At 31.1% G+C, this 26744-nt stretch overlaps 1 protein-coding gene across 1 annotated transcript in view; it reads left to right on the plus strand.

The window, feature by feature from the left end:
* Positions 1–26744, plus strand: part of LOC126738794 (uncharacterized) — a 111370-nt gene that overhangs the window by 56175 nt on the left and 28451 nt on the right. The window contains exons 8-9 of the mRNA XM_050444233.1: positions 12781–12895; positions 23085–23701. Coding sequence (XP_050300190.1) covers positions 12781–12895; positions 23085–23701 — 732 coding nt within the window. The remainder of the gene's footprint in view (positions 1–12780; positions 12896–23084; positions 23702–26744) is intronic.

The following is a 26744-nucleotide window of genomic DNA, read 5'->3' on the forward strand; positions in this document are numbered from 1 at the left end:
TCAATATAATACGCGTTGACGTTGACATTAGTAATTGATCTAGGCTGCGTTCATCAGAACAAAGCGATGCAGAAGCGCTCGAAGCGCAGAAGCTTCCTTGAAGTTCAGCAGAAAAAATTGCATCGCTTTAGTAAGCGCTTTATTCTGATGAACGCGATCGTATTGGCGCTTTCTCAAGTGACGAGCGGGTTGCCTAAAATGATGTTGCCAACTGATGCGCTTTACTAAAAAATTTGAAAATAACAAAAGTACCATCATTTTGCAAAATATCTTATTTTCACTAAAAATTCCGCTAAAAAATTTCATTTCCACTAAAATTTCGATCATGGTGGATTTTGATAACGCCATTCCACTAAATGACTATCAAAACCACTAGATCTAGTGGAAAATCTACTGTGTTGGCAACACTGGAACGCGGGTAGCCCGTTCGAATGTCGTTTGTAAATGGACCAATAGGAGATGCGGAGCCAACGCAATCGATTTGCGAATAATTTAAAGCGGTTTTTTTGAATATAGGCCTTATTACCCGACAGGCCTAATTACCTGCAGGTACCTTATATGAATTCATAGTGAAATATCTCAGTAGTTTTCGTATGACCTAATATTTTATCTGCACCTCCAATTGGATTTGGATTTAAGCCAAAGGAAAAATTATAAAACCTTCTCAGACAGCCATTTCTTAATATTGTGTCGATGTTTGGGTCTCGATGTGGTCATCATCAGGAGTCTAAAATATTACAGCTTTTGAAGGTATTACAATTTGCATTATGTTATATATTTTAGATAGACACTCGTAGACAGTAACATATTGGTATTCCTAGGAGAAGAAGAAGAAACATTATGCTCCATACATAAATATACATTTCATGACATTAGTTACCTGAAACTATCTTTTCTCTTGGAAATGGTTTTAAAAAATTCAAAATCATAGAATCTTTATTTTCCAATAAACGCTAAAGAACATTTCAACGAAATCCTTAAAATAAAAATAAAGTTAATTTGATAATGTTTCATTTCATTTAGTCATGGTGCAATCTGGTGGTTTCGGGGCATGTTTTACAAGTAGAAGGAATTTTTACATTGAAAAAACGAGCAAGGAGAGTTGTTGGTGCAGGAAGGCAAAAACTTACTTTCAAGGGATTACTTTTTCCTTTTTCTCCTTTTTCTTCTTCTTGTGGTTGCATTATTCAGAAGCAAGTTATGACTTAACAGAAAATGGTAAAATTGAAACGAGCAACATGATAAAGCTCCACGTTAATTTAAAAAAAAGTTAAAAAAACTCCTTACTAATAAACTAAATCAAGCCATCTAACCCATTTAGTCAGGATACATCTCGGTCTGGAGTGAGTCTCTTTAAGCAAAATAAATTTTCAAATTAAAAGTTTCAAGTGCGTACTTTTATTTTCTTTTTCCTCGTCTTCTTAATTCTCTTCTTTTTCTTCTTCACCTTCTTCTTCCTCTTTTTCTTCTTCTTCTTGTTTTTTTTAGCTTCTTAGTCCGTAATTCAAAAATGCTTTTGGACATAATGGTTTTAAAGTAGTGCACAGCAATGGTAATCTGAGCTTTAATGTTATAACGTCTTTTCATTCATATTATACCTATGATAAACTTCTTTTTGTTTATTTTTTCTTAGATTTCATACTTGTGCCCATTTAACCTAATTTAGAAGTTTTTTTTCCTTTTTTTTAATTTGATTTGTTTTTCTTTTATTTTGTTATAATTTGTTGGTCTGCTGTGTATTTTTGGTAACCTGATATGGAAGCTAATACGGTTAAAAATGTTAATTGTGGGCATCTAAATGTCCGATCACTGTTTACAGGCTTTGATCATTTTGTAAATTTAATTACGTTAACCAATACTGACATTATGTGTATTTTTGAAAGCTGGCTGAGCGATTCTGAGGCTGATAATTTTCTGATCCCGAACTACAAATTATTTGTAAAGAATAAATGTGGTAGAGGTGGGGGCGTGGCTGTCTATGTACGACAGATTTTTGAAAGCTCTTTAGTTTTTGCTGACATTGACTTTTCTGATGATTTAGAGTGTTTGTTTATTAAAGTAAATATAGGCAAAACAATTTTTCTTGTTGGAGCAGTCTATAGACCACCAAGGTCAGATTTAGGGCGTTGTGTTGAATGTTTTGATGATATATTATCACATGCATGTCTACAGTATGAGAATATTATCATCCTGGGTGATGTTAATGTTAATCATTTTACAAATAATATTTTACTTATACGGCACAAACATTCATTGATGTTATCTATTTTACTAAACCCTCAAATGTTACAAGTACAGCAGTACTTAACGCTGATCTAACTAGTGACCATCAAGCTATATTCTGCAGTATCGAAATTGCGGCACGGAGTAGGGAGATAAAAACGAATCTCTATCGTAATTTTAAACATTTTAATAAAAATGATTTTTATAAGGACCTGAATAAAATTGTGTAGGATAATGTGTACCATATCAATAATCTATACGAAAAAATTCAGTATCTTACTAGTAATATTTGCTCATTATTTGATAGACATGCACCCTTTACGACATCAAAAAATTTCTAAGCCTTATACCCCGTGGATATCTGCAAATGTGCAGCTTTTTATAAAAGAAAAAAATAAGGCATTGTCAAGTTTTAAAAAATCTAAAAATTTGACTGATTGGGCATATTATAGACAGATGCGTAATCTTGTGGTGGGAATGATTAGGCGAGAAAAAAGAAATTATCTGCAATTTCATCAGAACAGAGCTAGTAAACAGTTATAGAGAGCTATTAATAATCTAAGTCTAAAAAATGTCTCTAATCATTCTATTCCTTTAAATCTCCGAGATCCAAACAAAATTAATGACTATTTTGCTTCAATTTATAGCCCGTTAGGCAGTTGCTCCAAAGAAGTTGCTAATTTTCAGAACAAACAGTTTAAACATGATCTAAATTTTTCATTTCGATTAGCCAAAGTTGAGGAAATTTCTAAAATAGTCTTAAGCCTAAAATCAAATGCACACGGTTGTGATTCAATATCAGTGTTAATGTTGCAACACTGTATTCCAAAGCTATCTCCACATATTACGCATATTATAAACTGTTGCCTAGAAGCTGGGTATTTCCCGGGTATGTGGAAAATTTCTCTCTTAACACCTTTGGCTAAAATTAATTTCAGCGACCTTAGACCAATTTCAATTATCCCGGTCATCGCTAAAGTTTTGGAAAAGTTTATACAGCCGCAAATTTACGACTTTCTCACCTCCAATAATATTATTTCGCATAAGCAATCTGGGTTTAGAAAACAACATAGCACGACATCTGTCTTACTAAACGTTACCCAAGAGATAATTTTTGCAATGGATAAAGGTGACTCCACAGCACTTATAATGCTTGATTTTTCCAAAGCATTTGACACCTTGGATCATCATTTGCTTTTGACAAAATTGGCTTATTATGGCTTTGATAATGTTTCTCAAATGTTTTTTAAATCCTACTTATCTAACAGAAGGCAAATGGTGGTCTTGGAAGATCAAACTTTTTCAAATATCAAATATATAACATCTGGAGTACCTCAGGGATCTGTTTTGGGACCTTTCTTATTTCTGATGTATGTTTCGGATTTGTTTAAAGTTGTAAAATACTGCCAGATCCAGGGGTTCGCGGATGATATGCAAATTTATCATTCTTTTAAAGCTGAATCTGTATTGGAGGCATCAAATAAAATAAACGACGATCTTTCTAGAATTTCCTTCTTTTCCTTGCAAAATAATTTAAAACTCAATCCTTCAAAGCGTTGTGTTATGTGCTTTACTTCTAAGAACAAAAAAAGGATAGCATTGGACGGTTTAAAGCTTTTTATGGGAGGTAATCAGCTAAGTATGGTTAAATGTGCAAAAAATCTTGGATTGCTTTTGGATGATGAATTGCGCTTTAAGTTACACATTTATAATGTTATTAAAAAGTATTACTATTCTTTAAAGCCATTGTATGCAAACAGAAATATAATTAATTTTAAGGTAAGGAAAAAACTGTGCGAGTTTTTAGTATTACCTATTATGAATTACTGCAATATTCTTTATTTTCCATGTTTAGACAAAATCACTGCGTACCGTTTGCAAAAGCTGCAAAATCAATGCTGCAGATTTATTTATGGACTGAGAAAGTATGATAGAGTCTCTGCAAGGCTATGTGAACTTAGTTGGCTGCGCGTGGAAAATCTATTCTCTTTGCAATTGGCGGTTTTTGTGCATAGACTGCTAGCGTCGTCTACTCCTCCCTACCTTCACAAAAAACTTACTTTTCGGAAAAATTTACATGATGCAAATCTGAGATTTATAAATAAGTTGTCAATTCCTAGATATTGAACAGCCTTCTTTCGTCGTAGTTTTCTGTATAATGCTGTGGCAATTTACAATGACCTTGTTCCGAATCCTATAAAAGAAATATCAGTAGCGGGTTTCAAGAAAAAACTAAAGCTGCATTTTTTAACAAAACAGAATAGCTAAATTGTCAGTAGGTATTTCTTATTTTATATTTTTTTAATTTTTATGGACCAATGGGTGTTATCTGTTTATTTTTATATTAATTTTTTTTTAGTGTTACCATTACAAATGTTAATTTTTTTCTTTCTGTTGTGCTATCTAAAATAATTTTGCTTACTTTTTTTAAATAGGTTAAGTAGATTAGCCTTTGGCTAGACTTCGCCTATGTACACTATTGAAAAGTACAAATAAAGCCATTATTTATTTAGTTATTTTATTTATTTATTTATTATATACACACATAGAATAGCTAACTAGATACAATTAGGTTTTGACTAAGACTTAACTGGTCCTTAAAACTCTACACAAAATTTCAAAGTAAAGTTATAATTCAACAAAACATACTAGTATTAAGACTATCGACACAGAGTGACTCTCCTGGTGATTCGCGTTAATTAAAACAAAACACTTCCTGACAATAATATTAATCAGCATATCTCCTTCTTATGGTGTTTCCATCCTACTTAGTCAGATACATTACAATGTATGGTATGGAAGGCTCGACATTAAAGGTTAGCGCAATCTATAGGCTGTAAGCATTTAAAATATCGATAAATCTTGAAAGTCCCATGAACAACAAGAAAAATTAACGAGGAATTTTTGAGAACGATAGCAAAAAAACAGCGTACTTGGGATATATGTTACGCAATGAAAGGTATGTATGATTTGCTCCAACTATTATTAAAAGGTAAAATAGAAGGAAGAAGGGGTTTAGGAAGAAAAAGGATGTTGTGGCTTCAAAATATCAAATATTGGACAGCTATAGGAACTATAGGAGAAATAGCCATTGGAATTATTAAAAAAGAAATTAATTATTTTTAACTATAAAGGTTATAACAATGACGTAATTAGCCATACTTTTTAATATCAATAATAATACTTATCAATATTATTATTATAACTGATATTTCAAAAAAACAATTTTTATGGTGACCGAAACTTTAGGATAAGCTAAAAATTGTATTAATTAAGATAAATATTTGGTAAATATTTTGAATTATACACTAATTACATACGTTTAAACAAAACACGTACTCCTCATAAACTTATATATAATTATATTAATAGCATCCTATCATTTATACTACTTAGGGATTTTTCGATAAATACGCCAATGAAAACCAGCCTAACAATCAGTTAAAAATTCTGATATATCTAGTTACTACATGTTGGGCCTGCGTTCATTTTATTTAAGTGAATCTGTAATAATTCAACTATATAAATATTTTATTCATAGTGTGTTTATTTAGTTACAATAATATCTATATAACAAATACATATAATACCTTTAATGTTAAATTTTATTACTCATGCTGGTCTCACAAATATAAGTGTGTGAGGGGCAACAATTTGTGCTCTTTTGTTTTTTTTCTGTTTTTAAGGACCAATGGTAAGTTCTTTCACTTCCTTTTATTTTGATTAAAAATTAAGTTGCTGTTATTAATTTTCTTGGTGGTGACTTTAATTAACCCAATAATGCAATTTTATCGACTAGTAAAGCGATCTACAAGGATCACACATGCATCTACTTGTTTAATTGACATTATCATTACATCTGACTTTACTTTTTTTTTATTTAATTTTATTTTTAGTTTAAATATATACGTTTTGGTTGTAACTGAACTGGAATTTTCTAAGGCTAAACAATCCATCTCATATTGAACAAAGAGATTATTTAAATTATAATTGCTTTTGCTTATAACTCAGAATATTGCTGAGGCAGTTGATAATGGGGAACAGATGGATGTTATATACCTGGATTTTAGCAAGGCTTTCGATCAATTGAATCATAGTTTAATTGTTGATAAGCTTAGTAATTTTGGATTTTCAGCTGTCTCTCTTCAATTGTTTCGCTCATATCTATGTGGTAGAAGTCAGTACGTGGAGTTATACGGCGAAAGGTCAAGCTCCTATGATGTAGTTTCTGGTGTCCCGCAGGGATCTGTGCTTGGACCGCTACTGTTTAACTATTTTATTAACGATATTGGTGATAAATTGGATTGCGATTTTTTACTTTATGCAGACGATATCAAGTTATATAATAAAATAAGAAATCTCGCAGATTGTCATAGATTGCAGTATAATCTTGACTTGGTAAATGCTTGGTGTGTAGAAAATGGTCTAAAGTTGAATGTTTCTAAATGTAATGTTATGACATATAGCAACAAATTAAAACCGTTATTATTTAACTATGCTTTAAATACGACTACATTAATACGCACAAATTCTTTTAAAGACTTGGGAGTGTACTTTGATACCAAACTGTCTTTCTCATACCATATTGACACAGTAGTCTCAGAAGCGTCAAAATCATATGGATTTATTTATAGAAGCACTAAGGATTTCAGAAATCCAGATGCCATAAAAACATTATATTTTGCATATGTACCATCGCGATTGGAATATGCTTCGGTGATATGGTCGCCGGCTTATAAAGTACACATTAACAATCTAGAGCAAGTGCAAAGGCGCTTTTTAAAATACGTATTATGTTTTAAGTGTGATAATGTATACTTACCTCAGGGTTTTCCACATGATGATCTGCTTCAACGTTTTAATATTTGTTCCCTAGAAACTCGACGAACCTATTCTGCTCTTATGACATTGCATAAATTACTTAATTATCTAATCGATAGTCCGCCATTAGTGTCAAAATTATATTTTTTTGTGCCTCGTCTCAATAATAGACATCATACCACGTTTCATCTCCCTACTCCTAGAACAAATCTACTTAAATTTTCACCAATTTATACCATGTGTAGTATTTACAATAATGATGCTCATTTTGACATTTTCAATATTACAAAGGAAGCCTTATGTCGCTCACTTGAACACTAAGCCACAAGTAACCTGAGTTTGTATTAAGCTATTTTTTGTAAATAATATAGCCATTTCCGTTAATAAAAATTGAGGTTTATAGTCAGCACATTAGGTTTTGATCGTTTTTGTTACTTATTTTCTATGCCTCTTATTACTTTTTATGCAATTTTTTAGTTAGTTTTAGTTAGTTTAGAAGATTTTTGTAACAAGTTATATATACATTTTTCTTAGTTAGCATAAGTTATATTTATGTATTTGAAGGTCTTTTCTGCCTTGTAGATGGGTATTTATTTACCTGTAAGGCTTGTATTGTAAAATAAATAAATAAATAAATAAATAATTTTCGAGAATTCTTACAAGATCTTTTTACTATTGACTGACATCTTATGCATTTATATCTGATAATGTATTTTGTAAATAATAACATAACTGGTCTATTTAACCTCCATGCACCGTAAAAGACAAATTATGTGTTTCGGCTGCTGAAGCCATTATCCCAGGTACTTAAAGCTCACTTTATCAATTGGTTGATCGTTTAGTTCCAACTTGCACTCTATTGGTTCCTTGCTTATGCTCAAAGATTTGATTTTCAGGATCGAGATGCTCACATTATATTTCTTTACGGCCTGGTTCAGCTAAAATATCATTCGCTGCAGGTTATCTTCATTTTCTCCTAGAAGAACCGCATCGTCTGCATATCATAATGTTTGGAATCGCTTTGTCCCATTCTGTAACCTTGTCCTGCATTCTTAACCTGCTTTATGATACGGTCCTTTACCACCAATCACAGGAATATAGGTTTGTTCTATTCTATATACTTCTCCATAATTTGTCCTGCCTAAAGCCTTGTTGTTCTTCGTTGTAAAAGATGTTGAGTTATTGTTTAAGTGAGCAGCTTCATTAAAGGTTAGCACAATCTATAGGCTGTAAGCATTTGAAAAATCTATAAATTTTGAAGTCCCATGAACAACAAAAAAAAATAAAGAGTAAATTTTTAGGATGATACGAAAATAATAGCATACTTGGGACATATGTTACGCATTGAAAGGTTTCATTTGCTTTAACTATTAATAGAAGGTAAACTAGAGGAAAAAAGGGGCTAAGGCAGAAAAAGGATGTCAAGGCACTAAAATATTAATTATTGGACAATTATAGGAACTATAGGAGAATTAATTTACGACAGCACAGATAGGGAAAAATTATCAGAGGTGTTCGGAAACATCCATTATTATTAGTAATAAAAGGAAAAGAAAAACATGGTGTTTCCATTATGGTCCATTTCCATGGTGTTCCTATTACTTCTATTCGTCCTTATCTCTTTTTAATATCTCAAGTCAAAAATATATAATAATGTCCAAATGTTAAAAAACCCATTATTTAAATTTATGCGTATTTTTATAGCCATTAGCCATAATTTTTAGTATAAACATTTATATTTATCAATAATAATAATAATATAACTGATATTAATTGTATCTTATTCGCTAAAAATGGATAAGCTAAAAATGGTCTTAATTAAGATAAATATTTAATATTTTTTTTGAATTATACACTAATAATTGACGTTTAAACAAAACATACGCTCATCATAAAGGTATATTTAATTATAATAATAGCATCCTATTAACTATACATACAAAACAAAAATACGAGTTATTATGGCTTTTTCCATAAACACGCCAATGAAAACCAGTCTATAAACCAGTTAAAAAATTCTAATATTTTTAGTATGTAGTAACTAAGTAGTTGGGTCTGCGTTATTTAAGTGAAGTGTGTTTATTTAGTTATAATAATTTCTATATAATAAATACATATAATACATTTCATAAATATTTTATGGAATTTTTATTTTAAATATTTACTTTAATGTTAAATTTTATTACTCATGCTGGTCTCATAAATATATGTGTGTGAGAGGCAACAATTTGTGCTCTTTTGTTTTTTTCTGTTTGCTTTAAGGACTAATGGTAAGTTCTTTTACTTACTCTTATTTTGATTAAAAATTGAGTTGCTGTTATTAATTCTCTTTGTGGTGACTAAAACATCGATATCTTATTAACCAATAATAATATTTTAGGAAAATATTATCATAAATTATGTAATTGAGTATATTGTCATAATTTGGTAAATTTGTCGCTTATTGGAACCCAATCCAACCTAACTCAATCCAAAAATATAAGTTCTGCAAAAATTAAGCTAGTGTTCGTTCGATATGTCAAAGTCAAAGTCAAAAAATTTTATTACCAAAAAAATAGTTATAGATATAATTAGGTACATGAGAAAAAAAAATTGACAACTTTTGGTAAAAGGAACTGCTTAGCGATTATATAAAACCGATAGCGCAATTTGCGTGAAACAGGCCTTGAAAACATTATAAATAAATACAAAAAAAAAATTCCTAATTAACCTAAAAAAGAACAAAACTAAACTAAAAAGGGCAGAAACAAAAAATGGCAAAGCAATTTGGCTGACATGCGACGGAAGGCAACAAGAATAGACAAAAGAGAACCACAAAAGAAAGATTGAACAGGCCAGCTTATCTTTGGTCTTAGTTGATTTTGCAGTTTATACTACTGGGTAACTACTACTAGTCATACTACTAGGCATCTCGTTGGGAGTCGAGAAGAATTTGCTTAACCTTGGTGTAAAATTTATTAAGTGACAAATCTTTAATATTATTTGGCAAGTTATTCCATATTGCAACTTTGACAACCGAAAATGACTTGAGGAAGTTACTTGTTCTATGTTGAGGTATCCTAAAATTTCCAACATAATGAGTATTGTGTAAATACGAGAGAGTAGTAAATAACTTATTTAAATAAGGGGGTTGACCCGACTTTATTATTTTACATATAAAGGCATATATGTGTAATTTTCTTCTCCTTTACATATTTAAAATAGAATTTATGTTTAAATAAGGTGTGATATGCTCCCGACAGGCTATAAGAAAATCTTATACAGCTATTTTGCAATTTTTGTATAGATCTAGACAGCTCAGATGTTATAGAATTAGAATATACGATATCACCGTAGTCGAGTAAGGAGAGAATAAGGCTATTGCAGAGATAATATTTGGTTTTACTCTTTAAGACATTTTTAAATCTATACAGATTTCTAAGACGCATATAGCCTATATTTAATTTGTTCTTAATGTGTGTCTCAAAACAAAGGTTAGAATCTAAAGTCAATCCTAATATTTTCACTTCATTGACAACTGGCATTTTTTCTCCATTAATCTCAATATTTATACTTTCATATAAGTGTCTCAGAATTTCTGACTTACAGCCATATAAAATGATCTTAGATTTAGCAGGGTTCATTTTTAATCATTGGAATAATTAACTATGTTTAGTATATCCGATTTAATTTTTTGCTCAGAAATATTAAAATTTAAAAAATTTAATGGCATGTATATCTGAGAATCATCAGCATATTGTTGTATCTTACAATGTTCAATACAGTTATGCATATCCGCAATATAAATCGAAAATAAAAGAGGTCCCAATATGGAGCCCTGAGGAACACCAACTTCTAAGTCAAGATACCTTGAGTGCTCCAAACTTCCATTGTTGGTTTTTAACAACACCGAATGTGATCTATTTTTAAGCTAGGAATCAAAAAAAGAAACTGTAGATTCGGAACAACCATAATATCCCAACTTTGCAAGGAGCATTGAGTGATTTATAGTATCAAATGCTTTGCTAGAATCAAGCACCGCCATGCAAGTACTTTGTTTATGTTCTTCGTTAAGTCATATATTATTTAACATTCCCACCAGACTAGTAGTTGTACTATAATTCCTCCTAAATCCCGATTGCGTATCTGGAAGTATACCAAATGAGTTAACAACATTGTAAAGTTGTTGGTGAATATGCTTTTCTACAATTTTAGAAACCACTAATAAAATACTTATAGGCCTTATGTCTTTTAGTTCTTTTGGATTAGAGATTTTTGAAATGGGTCTTATAAGTGCTTTTTTCCAGATATCAGGATATACATTTGTAAGAATGCAAGTATTTAAAATGTTTAGAAGTGGTTTTTTACAAAAAGGTAGGCAAAGCTTGATACCATTTATACAAAGTCCGTCAGCTCCTATAGCATTTGATTTTATGGTCTTAATTATACTGTTAACCCTTTCTTCATCAAGAAGACTTAAATTTAATTCTTGAATACTATTATTCCATTTATTTTAATTGTAAAAATATAATTTGGTTTGTGATATATATTATTGTTAATTTGGTTAACGCATTGAGTAAAATAATTATTTAGGGCTTCTGGATTACTAAAATTACAAGGAAAATCGGTATTCTTTGATTTAGTTAGATATAGTTTATTAGTATTTATCCAAAAATCGGGATTTTCTTTTGTAGAAAGTGTGTTAAAATACGATATATTTTCCCGCTGAATAGCATGTTTTGTATAGTTTCGCAATTGCTTATAATAAATTAAATTTAACTCAGTTTTATTTTTTTTATATTTTCGCACTGCTTTATCTCGGACCTTCATAAGCAATTTAATATTGTTCGTTATCCAGGGAGTAAATTTCCAGGTTTATTTTTAATAGTTTTAGTCTTAATTGGTGCATGTTTGTCAAAAATATGTCGCAAGCAAATCGAGAACGCAGCATATGTTCTCCATAAATAAGATGTGGTTTGGAAGAAACCCCTTTATAGTCCGCGTCCACTGTTATTTAATCCCAATTATTATTTAATTAGAATTCCCAAGAAATTTTAATAAGTTTTTATCCAGATATTAACATTGAATAAATAAATCGATTTATGGTGGTTACAAACCTTTACAAACCAAGGTTTTTTGTAAAAATTAAAAAGTCACAAATAATGTTAAAAAAATGTAAAAGGCTCTAACATTCTTCTATAACATATAATAAATGTCTGAATATATAAAATGCTGGATATCGATCGGTCACTAACTTCACACATATGCAAAAATTCATAGAAAAAAAAACACAAAGTGACAACATACATCGAATTTGATTTTTATAATTGCATTGTAAAAATATTCTACGTTACCCAATTGCTTTTTTTTTAATTAACTTTTTTGTTAGGAATATTGTTTTATCCTGAAATATTTATTGATTAGTCTCAAAGTGTATATTATTAATTAGCAAATTAAAACTAATTTTAAATATGATATTTCTTACATGTTACAAAATACAACTCATTAAACCAATATTCAGTGAACTAAGAAAAATATACATTGTATGAAAAATTGGAAAATTGATTTCGCATCATTATTTAGCAGCTAGAATAATTTAATCTCTTTCTTAATAACCTTTATTTTGCCCAATTTCTATGCTTTGATTTGTGCAGGTAATCTGAAATGCTGCCGAATTTTTGCAGTCAAGCCTATTCAGATAGAAGGGATGGTGTAAGAGAAATGGTACATGAACTTGAATTCAATAAAATATTACAGCACTTATGTTTCTGATAGGAAAACCCTAGAAGATTTTGTCTGGGAAATTGCTGATACCCTCCGAGAAAGTAGAGATGAAAGTTTCACTCACGTACCCCAGAAGGAACGCTATATTGTGAGAAAAAAATCCATACCATTTCAGTCCTTCCTGTCGTGCATTGTTTGTGCATCGCCATGCGGTAGAAGGCTTTGAAGAAATAGCTATAAAATGCTTGCACCCATCTGCTTTTTCCAAGAAATCAGTAAACATCTTTGGTTACCGCTGGAATATTTTTCAATTTCCAAAACGAATATGCTGATCCAGATAATTACATGCGCAGCTTTAAAAATAGCTGTTTCAAAATAGGAATATTTAAGTTGTCGGAGGATATAATTTTTTTAATGTACCTGGAAGGTTCAAATATTGTAAGATATTCGCGGAATATTTGTTAATTTTTATGTAGTACTCATTTTTAGGTACGTTTTCTGATAAAACCTATCAACCCAACCCAACTGAATGATAACGTTAGATTTCTATTTCCAATAGTCGTGTTTCCAATAGTCGTGTTCCCATTTTAATAAATATTTTAATAATCTCATTGACATAATGCTCCTTTTTAGATAGTTTTATTCAACTAAGACAATGACAAAGTTTGATTTTAGTTCCAGAAGTCGTTTTTCAAAAGTTGTAATTAAAAAAAAATTGGAATCACTTTATTGACATGTTATTGTTTTTTAGCGACTTTTGTCTAACTAACTCATGATTTTCAAACGCCTAATTTTTTTTCACTCCAAAAATGTCACAATGGTGATGCTATAACCAGTTTAGAAACCTAGTTGCCTACGTTAAGTAGTTAAGTAGTATTAAACCAATGTACTCAGTATACCATTTTATTTGATCAGATATAATTCTTTCAAAAATCTGAGTACCTAATGATCAGTAATGGCAAGACTCAGTAAGATCATTAACGACAGGAATAGCAATCACGTCATCCAATTTCCAAGGGTTAGGGAATAGGCAAGATATATGAGAAGTATTACCAGTTCGTGTAATATACTGAGTTTAGTATGGAGTGATAAAAGATAATATTTTCTAGACAATACCATCATCATTATTTTAGATTGTGATTTTTATTGAAGGGAAAAAGCCTAATTTTGATATCCAATACTCAATGGATACTTTACAAATATGTCGTCTTTTATAATATCGTCGGCCCAATGCCAAAACCATGAATGTGAAAAATCGTGATTTGGAGATATTTGGGTTTGAAGGTTTTGATACTCTGTGAAAATTCAGATTTTTGTCGGAATAATTTCATTTCTTGGGAGACATAGGATCTACTTTGATAGTTTATGACTTGCTTATTATTTTTTTTGTTTATTAGCTCCCACCTTCCAAAACGTCACATTCGTGGATTTGGCATGGCAAAATTTTCTTTCAAATCACTTACAGTACAGTAAGAAAACCTAAAGATACAATGATTTTCAATATTTTTATTGATTTGAAATATCAATAAACATGTGTATTTTCATTGGGAAACTAGGATAAACTCGGGATCTATAAATCTAAGAAAACAAAACTACTTAAACTTCTTAATCATTGGCAAAATAAACTATAAAAACGAAAAAGGTTTTCTCAAAAAATACTGAAAATACAAAAGGAACTAAATTTATATGCTTAAATGAGCTTGAGTAAAAAGTGAAATGGTTTAATTTTCATCTGAGTTAGTATTTTTACTGTCATCTGGTTCTGGTAATCTATCCCTAATATTATTATTAATTTTTAGCGACTTGTAAAAACTGTGATGAACTTTTGGGATTGTTAAATCAGAACACATTTTTTGTAAATCCTGATATTTTGGCTTCGCAATGGGTAACTCACATTCATATGATTTTTTTAACTCCGCTGTTTTTGGTCGACTTCGAAATTTTTTCATGCAGTTTATGTCATGAAATTCTTGTTCAAAATCCATTTTGTAAAACACCTTCGTCATGTCCGATTTAAGATAACGAATCCAGCAAACCTTACGCCATGGTATTTTGTTCATCTCAAATTTTTGCTCTGCAAATTCTTTAAAACCATAAACATCATCAAAGCTTTTGCTCCTCACTTCAAATGGGCGTGGTATCATACGAGCATCTCGTATTACTAGCGCCCAACCTTCAGGATTGTATACAGGAACATGATTAGCTTTCTGCTCAATTTTGGAATGTATGGAATCGCATTCCGTTTCAGTATGTCCGCTTTCGAAAAACTTATGATCTATGATTTTCAAGCTAGGATGACCAAAAATGAGCTGCATATACATAGCAGCAAAATTTGAATTCTTTTGCTGGCTAACTTCTGTTACTTCTGGATTAGATAATACGTATTCATAGATATAAGAAGCGATTTCATTTGAATCCCTTTTACCCTGGGTTTCATTCCATAGATAGCAAATGCCATCTTGATTTCCAATATTATAAACTGTCAAGTTATAAACAGCTAACTTGCGCAAGTAAAATATCTGTCCTGCAGATCCTTTTGGAGTTGTAAATATAGCTTCAAGGTCAAAATTGAATGCTGATATAGTAGAATTATTTATTGCTTCCAGTTTATCAGCACTGCGAGCCTTGCGTGCCAATTCCTTTCTTCTCAAGTGTTGCTGGAACGTTTGTTCTTGCGCTTCTTTTTCTTCTCCAGTCATATTTTTCTGTGCCAAACATATCTTGCACTGGCCCTTCTTTGGCTTGAAAAAACCCACGTTATACCTTAGTTCCATTTTGGTCCATACATTGCTTATCTCTTTCATGTTTAGACCTAACGCTATCCATTATTTTTTGTGTTTTAGATGTCACGTTTCTCATTTTATAATTGATTTTTTACTACTTAAAATCTATACACGAATGTTACAAAGTATACCATACACTTACAATGTCAAAACAACGAATGTACCACATTCACTGACTTGAAACTTTTAATGCAAGGCCAAAACCACGAAAGTGTCACATTCACGATACGCGCGTTGCGACAGTCGAATACAAACTAAGGCCGTCGTCCCACCCACAGAACACAAATATATAGAGAAGTGGTGGTTGCATACAAACTGAAAGAAATTCTTCTGACAAATCAGCTAGCGGCCTCTCGCTTGGCAGCGGAAACTGTTGTAACTAACTTGACAGTTTGACGTGTCTAATTGGACCAATCGAAATGGTAGAAAGGCGTGGCCAAATTAAGGCGGGAAATCACATTCTATTTAATCTGACAATCTTATCATTTAATCGTAATATCTAAAGCAAACGCCTAATCAAAAAGGTTACTCATAGAGAAAAGAGCCTTTTTGTTTAGGTGTTAGCATCAGATATTGATCTGAACAAAAATAAAACTTTTCAGCTTTATTTTACATATTTAAATAGGTTAATTTACTGCAATAATCTACAAAAGTGTACTAATAATAGTGTACGACACATCACCAATTGGACAAATGGAAATAAAACAATGTTTTTTTGCTTTAATACATTTATTATTTAATTTTCCTGGAAAAAAAAATACTTAAAATGATATACATAATATTCAATAATTCATTATAACAGACATTATATAAATTAGAATTAATCTAAAAATGTTTAAAATTATTTTGTTAGCGCTGAACTACCCTAATTTTATACAGATTAGAAAAGGTCAACATTTTTGTGCTATTTTCTCATAATACATCTAAAGGCATTCCCATTAGGTTAATAATATCCTCATTATATTAACACAGAGTCAATAGAGGATGAATTATTCTTATTTAATATGTACTTGTGTCTGTTTCCTAAAGAAAAATTAAACAGATTTTAAAATTATTTAAATTATAATATACATATTAATTTTTAAAATTAATTCTATAACACAGTATTATCGAAAGAAACAATATATCCATCGACAAAACAAAATAAACTCTTTCAAAATGAAAACAACTTTTTAGTATAAACATATATCACTTACATAGAATATATTTGTTGGTCTCTTATAATACTAACAACATATCTTGGAACTATAATATTACTAAAAACTTAATTTAAGGACAGATGTTTACAGAAAATAAAAAGAAACTCTTAAAAAAACATGTTGTAAGAAAAACATTAATTCTGATCCATTCCGGGTGCTCAGGTCTCTTAGCCGCTATACCTATGTCTTGTCTCAGTGAACACAGGAAGTAGTATGGTACAAGCAGGAAATAAAATAAAAAAATAGACAGTGCAAACCTTACAAATCAATTTACTAAATGATTCATGTAAAAAAAGACAAAATAAATGTTTAAATAAATATGTATTGTAGTGTAAAGCCAGGGGTATCAGCATTATTAAAATTTGTGGAGAACTGATCAGAAGAAATTCTATAGCTCAAAGTCTTAATAATATTTACATTGCATATCCCTCTCCATGTTTTTCTTGTAATATGAACTGAAGGAAATTAAAAAATCTTTTATTACTGTTTCTCAGAAACATTTAAAATATACATACTCTTATATCAAGGTCAGGAAAATTTCAATCAATTTTTAATTGTTGAATAGAAAATGAGAGGCCAGAGATTTTGTAATATGTATTTATAATAATCAAGTTAAAAATTAAATACTTGAAAAGTGAAACTTCTTCATTGAAATCAACTGAATTTGATTTTATTAAAGACTAAAGATTGACAATACAAAAACATAATATTAATAAATAAAATCAGATTTTCTTACCAGAAACCTGGAATTACTTGCCGCAAATTAATTAAAACACTACTCCCAATATTGAAAGAGAACTTTTTAGAAAAAAAGTCATGAATTTAAAATAACATCCTTAAAACAAACAGCAAACTCAACCTACGCTGGCATTCATTGAAATGAAAAACAAACTCAAATGGTATGACAATGACAAATGATGTTCTATCAGTCAATGTCAACAACTGTCTGTCAGCTCCCTGTCAATTTTGCCAAGCAAGATGGCCGATATACGATTCCGATTTTCACCATACAAGTTTCATCCATGTGGTCCCACCAAAGATACACGACAGCGACGCCACATCTCCGCGATGTCGCCAGCGTGTATCTTTCGTGTCGAACCCATGTTTTAAAATCATTTTGTTCCCACCAACGCTGCGCCGAAGACACATCCAAATGCGTGTCGCCTTCGTGTTGCCGGGAGACTGGACGTGTCAGTTGCGAAGCAACATTCAAGCTGTGTGTTGGCGTTTTTTTTTCATTTATCGAAGTTTTTTTTTTGTTTATTATGGCACAACGAAATGCTGAACTGGATTTTAATGGATGTCTGTGCAGCTTCTTAGCAGCAACAAACATTTTTTTTTTTAATTTTTCTCAATAAAAGTATGCACCCACTATTTTCTTTTTTTTGCCTTTTTATTTTTTTTTCTATTCCGCAAATACCAATACATTGCAACCACATCCTCGTCTTCACTCGATGACATTTTGAACTAAACTGAACAACTAAACGTAGGAAACACGAAACGCGTATCTTTGGTGGAGCAACTGCATGTCGTCTGAATGTGTCCAGGCGAAATCGTATCGCCTTCGCGTCGCCGTCGCGTATCTTTGGTGGGACGGCGGCCTAAGATACGTCAAAGGCAGTACAGCTACCCCCCAGCAAAATTATGATGCTTGTAGATTCGTTGGTTTGGCATTGTCAAGAACTGGTTTAGAGGTGCTTGAAAATGTAGATAGGTAAAAATTGCCAATTTTGCACATTCATGGTTTTGCCTTGGGACCGACGATATGTAATTTGAACACTTATACTATAATACGAAAGGTACACCATCCAAACGTAAGCAATGAGCGCAGTTGACAAATACCTTTATGGAAAGAATATTTTTGGACGAAATTTATCAGCGTTGCCATTCTGTGTTGAAAGTTGGCGATTTAAAGAATCCCAATTAAAAATATTAATAATTATTAGTGATTAGTATAAATATATAGTACAAAATAGTTTTGGTTATTATGCGAATTTCACTCTTTCTTTTGCTTTATATAAAAAGTGTAATTCAGTTTCTACCAATTATAATAATTTATTATATCACTATTTTCTTCTGTTAAAATTGAATTATCGCTGGCAACTACTATTGGCTATTTGGCTGGAATATTAAATCTATCAACAAAATATCCCCTCTGCCTTTTGAGCAGATGTTTTATCGAGTCTAACTATCAATACCGATAGATAGGTGCCATTTCATAAACCAACGCCCAATACCGCAATCCCCAACTTTTCAAACAGAATTTTATGATTCATGCTGTGGAACGTATTAAATATGTCAGTATTGATGGTGCCTACTTCCCTTCCACAAATTCCTTGTAATTTGACAAGAATTGAGAATAAGTAGTTAATAAAATAAAATAAAGGATGCAATTTTCCTTATGCCAAATAAATTTAATTAATGTTTCTTGATCTCGCAAAAGCTTTGGACTGTATGTCACATAAAATGCTTGAATTTTATTGGTTCGAGAGGTCATTGTCATTTTGATGTTTGATTTTTTATATATTATTTAAGTCACGGGTGTTAGGTGGGATTCACCACACAGCGGGGCTCCCCAAAATTCAGCTTATCGATAGCAATTATTTTTTTCGTGTCTATGAATTACCATTATTTATTTTTTGTTTCAGTTACATAAAAGTCTAATCAAAGGCAACAACTCAGTTTGCAAAGGTTTCACAATTTTGGTCTTGCTACAATGGTAGAAAATTTAATTATGTAATACCTTTATTCATAGCCCTTAACACGTTAACTGCCATGTGTACCATATATGGACACAGTCAATTTTTATTCAGCGCCATGTGTACCACCAGTGGACACAGAACTTCTTACCTTCCAAGCCATGTGTACATGGGGCGGCCACATTAAGCGTTGATTGAAATGTATATATGGATTGGTCTAGCGTAGTAAATAGTTTGTTTGAGAATGGCTCGGGAATATTTTTGTTTTTCGAAATAATATGACACAAAATATTGACGTTTTTAAATGATACGTTTATTTTTTCAATGGGCAGTAATTTAACATGTAAAATTGTTATTTATAATTATAAAATAAACAAACTAATTTTAAAAACAAAATACTTCAAAATGAAAAGATTATTTTATATTTTTAAAAACATGTTTTTGGAAAAAACAGTCTATACAAATAAAAATATTTTCGTCACAACCTAGACATACGTAGGAAACTCTTTTGGTATTTTTTACAGCATAATTACGCCCCTGTTCTTGTGAGTTTTTTTCGTAGCAACATCTGCACCTGCCTCTTTTTAGCTTTTTCTCGTTATCTGTCTTTTCGGAAACTTTGTGCTCTGTTGAGGGATTCATTGGGATTGGCGGTACTGCCGTTTCCAAAAGTTGCATGGCAAGATTTTCTTTGAAAGTCGTTATTGGAATTTTTTTCTCGTTAATTTTATTGTACAGATTTAAGGCATTTACAACTGAGGTACCTGTGATAAATTCAAAGGCCAATTTTCTGTACCATTTAATTGACTTTCTAAGAGAATTTGAATAAGCTGACATTTGATCTGACATATCAACAAATGATTTGGCCTTATTATAGTCGATTATTGCAGAAGGTTTGAGCCTAGGACTTTTCAGTCTACAGACTTTGGTAGTTTTCTTCTGTTTTTACGAATCGTTCCAACTAGATGAGTTGATCTATTTTGCAAGTTTTCCGCAAGAGGAATAGAGGTGTACCAATTGTCTGCAAAAAGGGTCCGGCCACTATCAAGCAATGGTTGCAACATTTCCATAACAATAGATTCCGCAACCGATTGTCCATTTATTTTCTCTTTACCACAATATACTTTCAGGCTGTAAGTAAATCCTCCATCTAGACATACTTTATAAACTTTAATGCCGAACTTATGTCGTTTTCCTTTTATATACTGTCGAAAGGATAATTTACCTCGGAAAGGTATCATGGTTTCATCGATGCAAAGAGACTTTTCTGGAATAATGCAAAAAGAAGCATTCTTGTTCAGCATATCAACAAGACATTGAATTTTATGAAGCCGGTCATTGGGAGGACAATCTTCATTATTTGCCAAATGAAACAGACGTAAAAGCAGCTTAAATTTATTCCGCGGCAAATATTTTGATGTTTCGTTTTTATATAATGGATGTTTGCGCCAATAATCTTTTAGTGATGGTTTTTTATCCAATCCCCTCCAAATTAAAATAGCAATAAATGTTCGTATTTCGTTATAATTAGTATCCACCCATGTATTTAGGCGAGAATATTGGCCAATATTTTCATTCGTTATGGCAAGAATAATTTGCTGTTCCGCGTATCTATTTGTTTCGACAACGATCTTATTAATAACATCGTCGGATACAAGTAATTCAAAAAAATGAAGTTCATCCTTATCGCGCATTTGGGTCTGCAAGGCTAGTGAAATTCCAATATTCGTTGGTAAAGTGAATGTTGAAAAATTTCCTGAAACTTGTCTCCACTCCGGTCTTTCATCATTGCCTAAAGAATCTATGTCTATATCTAACTGAGCAGATGTTGAAGGCTCGGAAGTATGTAAAAAAATGGAGGGTAGTGTTTAAGAAGATAATCATTACTAGGAAGAGAAAATATGAATTTTAGACGTTAAATTTGATATTATCTATTCCACTTATTCCACTTAGTTTCGTACGCGAGTTAGTATATTGAAACTTTTTGCAACACTGTTTTTTTCTAATAACATTTTAGAAAATAAACTATATATAAAAAACTGCCAAACCTTCTACGTACCTAACTGACGTACATACTTCATCTTTTTCTTTTTAGGGCGGCCTTCTTCAGAACTGCTTGAAGATATCTCGCCGGCCAAATATGTCGGATCCAAATCAGAATCTGAGATATTTGAAAACTCGTCACTCATGTCGAGGTCTCTATAAATCTCTATTTCTTCTGCTGCAGCCTCCACTGCTTGTTGCATCTCAGTATCAGAAATAATTCTTTTCTTTGCCGCCATTGTTCCTCCAAATTATAGCCCACAAAACAACACGTTTTTACACCGATTTTTATAGAAAGAATGACTGGAGAAGGTAACAAACATAAAATGCACGTGGTATTTGCGCTTCTAGTGAAAACCGTACAACTGCTGCCATCTCTACAGGCGAATCAACATTGACCTTGTACGTGTCCAGATAAGGTACACATGACACACGACATCAAAAAATAAAACCTGTACAATCAGGTGCCATGTGTACCATATTTGAACACAGCTTTTTTAAACTAAAAAAAGCAAAAATTACATAAATTTTTACACATGCGTTCGTTTTGATGCACACAGACACTGTTTTTAATAAAAAAATTACGTGGCCCGTAGGACCCGGTAATTTTTTTTTCTAATTGGGACTGGCAGTTAACGTGTTAAATGATTATATTTGAAAGAAAGACATTGCTCTACTCTTACTGACAAAACTTTATTAACAAAAACTCCCACATATCTTTTTAAGAACTTGTGCTCCCACCATCTATACACATACTGCTCGATTTACAAAATCCTTGAGCTATAATGCGGTTAAAACTTATAACTTGTACTAATTTTTTTTGTATTATTTTTTCATCATTTTTTTTTAAGTTAGAAATATTATTTTATGGAAATATTTTTAGTTAGATGAAGTAGATATGTTAGATCATCGTCTGTCGAATTAGTAGGTAATTGTTAAAATAAAAATGCCTTTATTTTTAACTCTTTGATCAGGTGCTTGTGAAAATAAACATTTAGGCTAATCCACATTAGCCTTAAAAGCCAACTCTAACGAATTATTTTTGTATTAAATAAATAACATAATATATCTTAAAATCCTGACTTATTGGGTCAATTTCGACCCTGAAAATTTTTTTTTCAGAAATGACCTTCAGCTTTACAACAATACTCGTGATTTCCTTAGACCTATGTCGTCTACGTGTATATAACCTTTTCTTTTTATTTTGCGGCCTTCAAGAATGTTGCTAAAGATATATTAGTATTTCTTTTAGACATTTCGTACTAGATTAACATTTAATGGCTATTGAAGGCACAAAAAAATAAAAACTGTAAAAACATCTAAACGTACACCTTTTCAGAATATAAAGTATCTCCTAATGGCCACAGGATTTAATAATTTAATTAACCCTCAATTCCATTAATACATTTTAAAAAAATCACCAATAAGGCGTAAAAATTACAAAGAAAATTATGTATTTTTTAGGTAAACACCTTGTATCTTTGATGCTATGCACTTTTAAATGCACATTTTCATTTTTTATCACCCTGTATAATTAAACTATTTCTTTTTTCCTTTAAATACCATATAGTATAAGGTACAATATAACTTTTCCATTAAAATTTTTATTTTAGATGGATCTCAGCTCGCTTACACTAAAGTTATTGTTCTTTGGACTATTGCTGATACTAATATACTTATATGGAACCAGAAACTTGAACTATTGGAAGAAACGAAACATAAAATATGTCAAACCCCTTCCATTTGTTGGTAATCTGGGTCCTGTATTAGCTTTAAAGAAAAATATCGGATTTTTCCTTCTGGAACTGTGCGAAACACTCAAGACTGATGTCTTCGGATTCTTTGCATTTAACACGCCTTTTCTAATAGTAACGTCACCGAAGCTGCTTAAAAAAATCCTGGTTAAAGATTTTAATAGTTTTACCGATAGGATTGTATTGGGCGCTGAGGGTCATCCGATTATGGAAAATTTTATGTTTCTGGCAAAAGGTCCCTCTTGGAAATACGTACGTTCCAAGTCAACACCAGTTTTTACCTCTGGCAGGCTAAAAAACATGTTTTTACTGATTTTAAAAGAATCCGAACTGATGACCAATTATATCAAGAAATTTGCAAACCTACCTAACATTGAGGCCAAAGAAATATGTGCTAGATATGCTACTAACGTTATAGCCAGGTGTGCGTTTGCCGTTGAGGCGAATTCGTTTGAAAGGGAAGATGCAGAATTTAGGTAAGATAAAAAACGAATATTTAATTGCCATTTTAATTATTTATTTAAAGCAAAAAATATTTTATCAGGTATAAGAAATAAAAAATGAGTATAATAACCATTTAAATTATGCCAATTATATTTATCTTAAGTATTGTAAGAAGAACATGTAAAATAGGAATGTTTTTATTTAAATAAACTTTAAATATACCGTGTATATTAAATATAGCGACCCAGGAAAAAAAAGAATACAAAATATCTTTTTACTTTTTAAGACAAACAAATGGTATAACAGATGAAATTTGCTATACCATTAGAATGGTTATAAGAGCATCTTTTAATATATTTAGTTGTTTTCCGTCACTTTCGGTTTAATCAAAACCGTCTTTTGCTACTCTGAACGTTTCTCGAGCATACGTACTTTCAAAAATTGGAGTGAAAATGCGAAATCTAGAACAGTGAGGGCTTATTGAGCTGTGAAATGCCGGCTGGCTGGTTAGTTTCGGACTATATTCTGATTTGTCTTCTGGATAGAATTTTATGATCGTTTTCTTACGAATGCGGGTGCAGAAATACAGGTTTAGGTTTTTGAGATATAGTAATTTTATGATAATTTTAATTCGTTCACATTTTTATACTTTGAAGATCGATTCCTCATCTTTTAATTTTTTTTTTTACAAAAAAGGTTTAAAATAGGGTGTATCGTTTTTCCCGTTCTGTAGGTGTGAATTAAAACAATCGAAAAAAGTCAACTAACTTATTTACACACTTGACTACAAAAACACAATAACTCACGATTACTAGAGAAATTTATTTTTACTGTATTTATTTACAACTATTTAAATTTCGCGCCAATATTCCGAGCTTTACTTCACTGAACTGACAACTATCGGCGTTGCGGCTCCTTATATACTCGACAGAACGCTATTTCGGAAAATTCCCGCTAACTTCGAGACGTCGTGTCATGTACTACTTGTGTCATTTCGGAATGACACAATACTGATAAATGTAGTTTAACGATTAATAGTTTATTTACTGATAAATAGTTTTTGTTTTCTCGATTTCAAGCGTCTTATAGATGTTCTGGAACAAGCTAGATTTAAAAATTTGACCGTGATTTGAATGTAGCTCCAAACATACACCAAATCGGTAGATCAATTCTCTTATTAAGACGTCGACAATATTAGAGGCTTACTGGTTTGGTAGAGGGTATGCCTCAACCGATTTGCTGAAGTAGTCTATCACGATCATAAAATACCATAATGTACTTATTCCCTACTTCTTATGAAACTAAAAATGGCGGAGTGAGTTAAGAGAAGGTTATTTGCGAAGCATAGGTTTTGGTTTGGTTTATGTTTGCAGGTGGTATTTTTGACATATTTGTTTTTTATTTGAAGTTGGGATTTTTTCATATTTGCTATAGTTTGCTACCGACGTTATAACACATTTATAGAGTGTAACGTTTTTTTATGCGGATCAAAACCTTTAGTTCTTAGGTCTTCATGAATATCTCCTAAACTAAAAAAATTATCCAGTCCTCTAATTATAATGTTAAATTTCGTGTTGTCTATAAAAGGTATGTATAGTTTTTTTAAGTTTTAGTAAATTGGTCCGGTTTTAGTATTGCATGGATGTTTCTGGTTGTAGAAATTGTCCGTTTATTTTTTGTTTTTATTATGCAGATTTTTTCTTTCATTAGAAGTTTTTTTAAAGATCTAAGTTATTATTGTCGGGTAATAAGGGTAATAATACTTGTAATAATTTATGTGAGATGCAGAGTTAGAGGTTTTTTCGTATGGAAATAAGTAAGTTTTTGCTTAGACTGCTTTCTTCGCAACGTTTTTTTAATGTTTATGTTTGTATATTAATTGATTAATAAATACATATGTAATTATCGTATTAAAGTGTTTAATAATATTTTAAAGGTGCGACACAGGATATATTAAGAAAAAATAACAGTAAACATGAACATTAACCAGATATAAAATATTACCTAGGCCCAAGTAATAAATTTAGTGAATCGTTCTCCTTCTAGTCAATACACTGATTTGCGCACTCAAGTTTTGAGTGTACCAGACCTGTATATTAAGATATATTTCGAATATAATATTGTTGGTCGATTCTGTTAATGGTTTGCAGGTCTTTCTTGATTAATACAAAGTAACAACATGTAAGTCACATTTTATAGGTGCAACAGAGAAACTATTTTAAATAAATGTTACTCTTTGAACATGGACATGAGCTAGGCATAAAATATTACTTACGTCCTTAATAATAAATTTAACATGTCTTTCTATCCTTCTTTTTCTTTGCAAGTCAGTGAATTGATTTGCGCACTCAAACCTTGAGTTGACAAAAGTTGTATATTGATCATAATTGCATAATGATATAGATTGTACATAGGGTACACCACCCAGTTATTGGCAACTTAAGGACTTCTCAGGTTTCACATAACCATTAGTTTTCAGAAAATTGATATTATAGTCAGCTTGTGACTAATTTATGTTCTTGGATGATTCTAATTTATTCTCAAATAAAAAAAAAGATTTTTTTTTTGAAATTATAATAGCAAAATAATAAAAAGTAGAAAAAAGTTTAAAGCTTAATTGTTGGCATGCTTTCCCAGTCATTAGTACCCGAAATTATCCCATTTATTGGCACCCCCCAGTAGTTGTCTCACCAGTTATTGGCACATTGACCACTACGCACCTCAAATATTAATGACTAAAAATTTTATGATATTATTAATATAATATCGGTTTGCTAAAAAAACAACAATTGATCTTAATTATAATATGTAATAGCACTAAAAGCAATATGAAAATAATATTGTTTATAAATAAAACGAGCTAATATTCAAAGGCTTACAAAACGAATAGTTAAACTTAAAAGTAGGATTAATAATATAATGTCTAATAAAAATATTTACAAAAAGCAGCCTAAGACTTAGATTTTAGACAAACAAGAGGCACAAAGAAATTATTTTTTATATAGACCTTTCTTTTCCAAACATTTTACATGATATGTTCTCATACAATTTTTACACCTAAGTCCTGGTTTCGAC

Source organism: Anthonomus grandis, chromosome 7 (genome assembly GCF_022605725.1).
Source record: "Anthonomus grandis grandis chromosome 7, icAntGran1.3, whole genome shotgun sequence".
NCBI classification, from domain to species: Eukaryota; Metazoa; Arthropoda; class Insecta; order Coleoptera; family Curculionidae; genus Anthonomus; species Anthonomus grandis.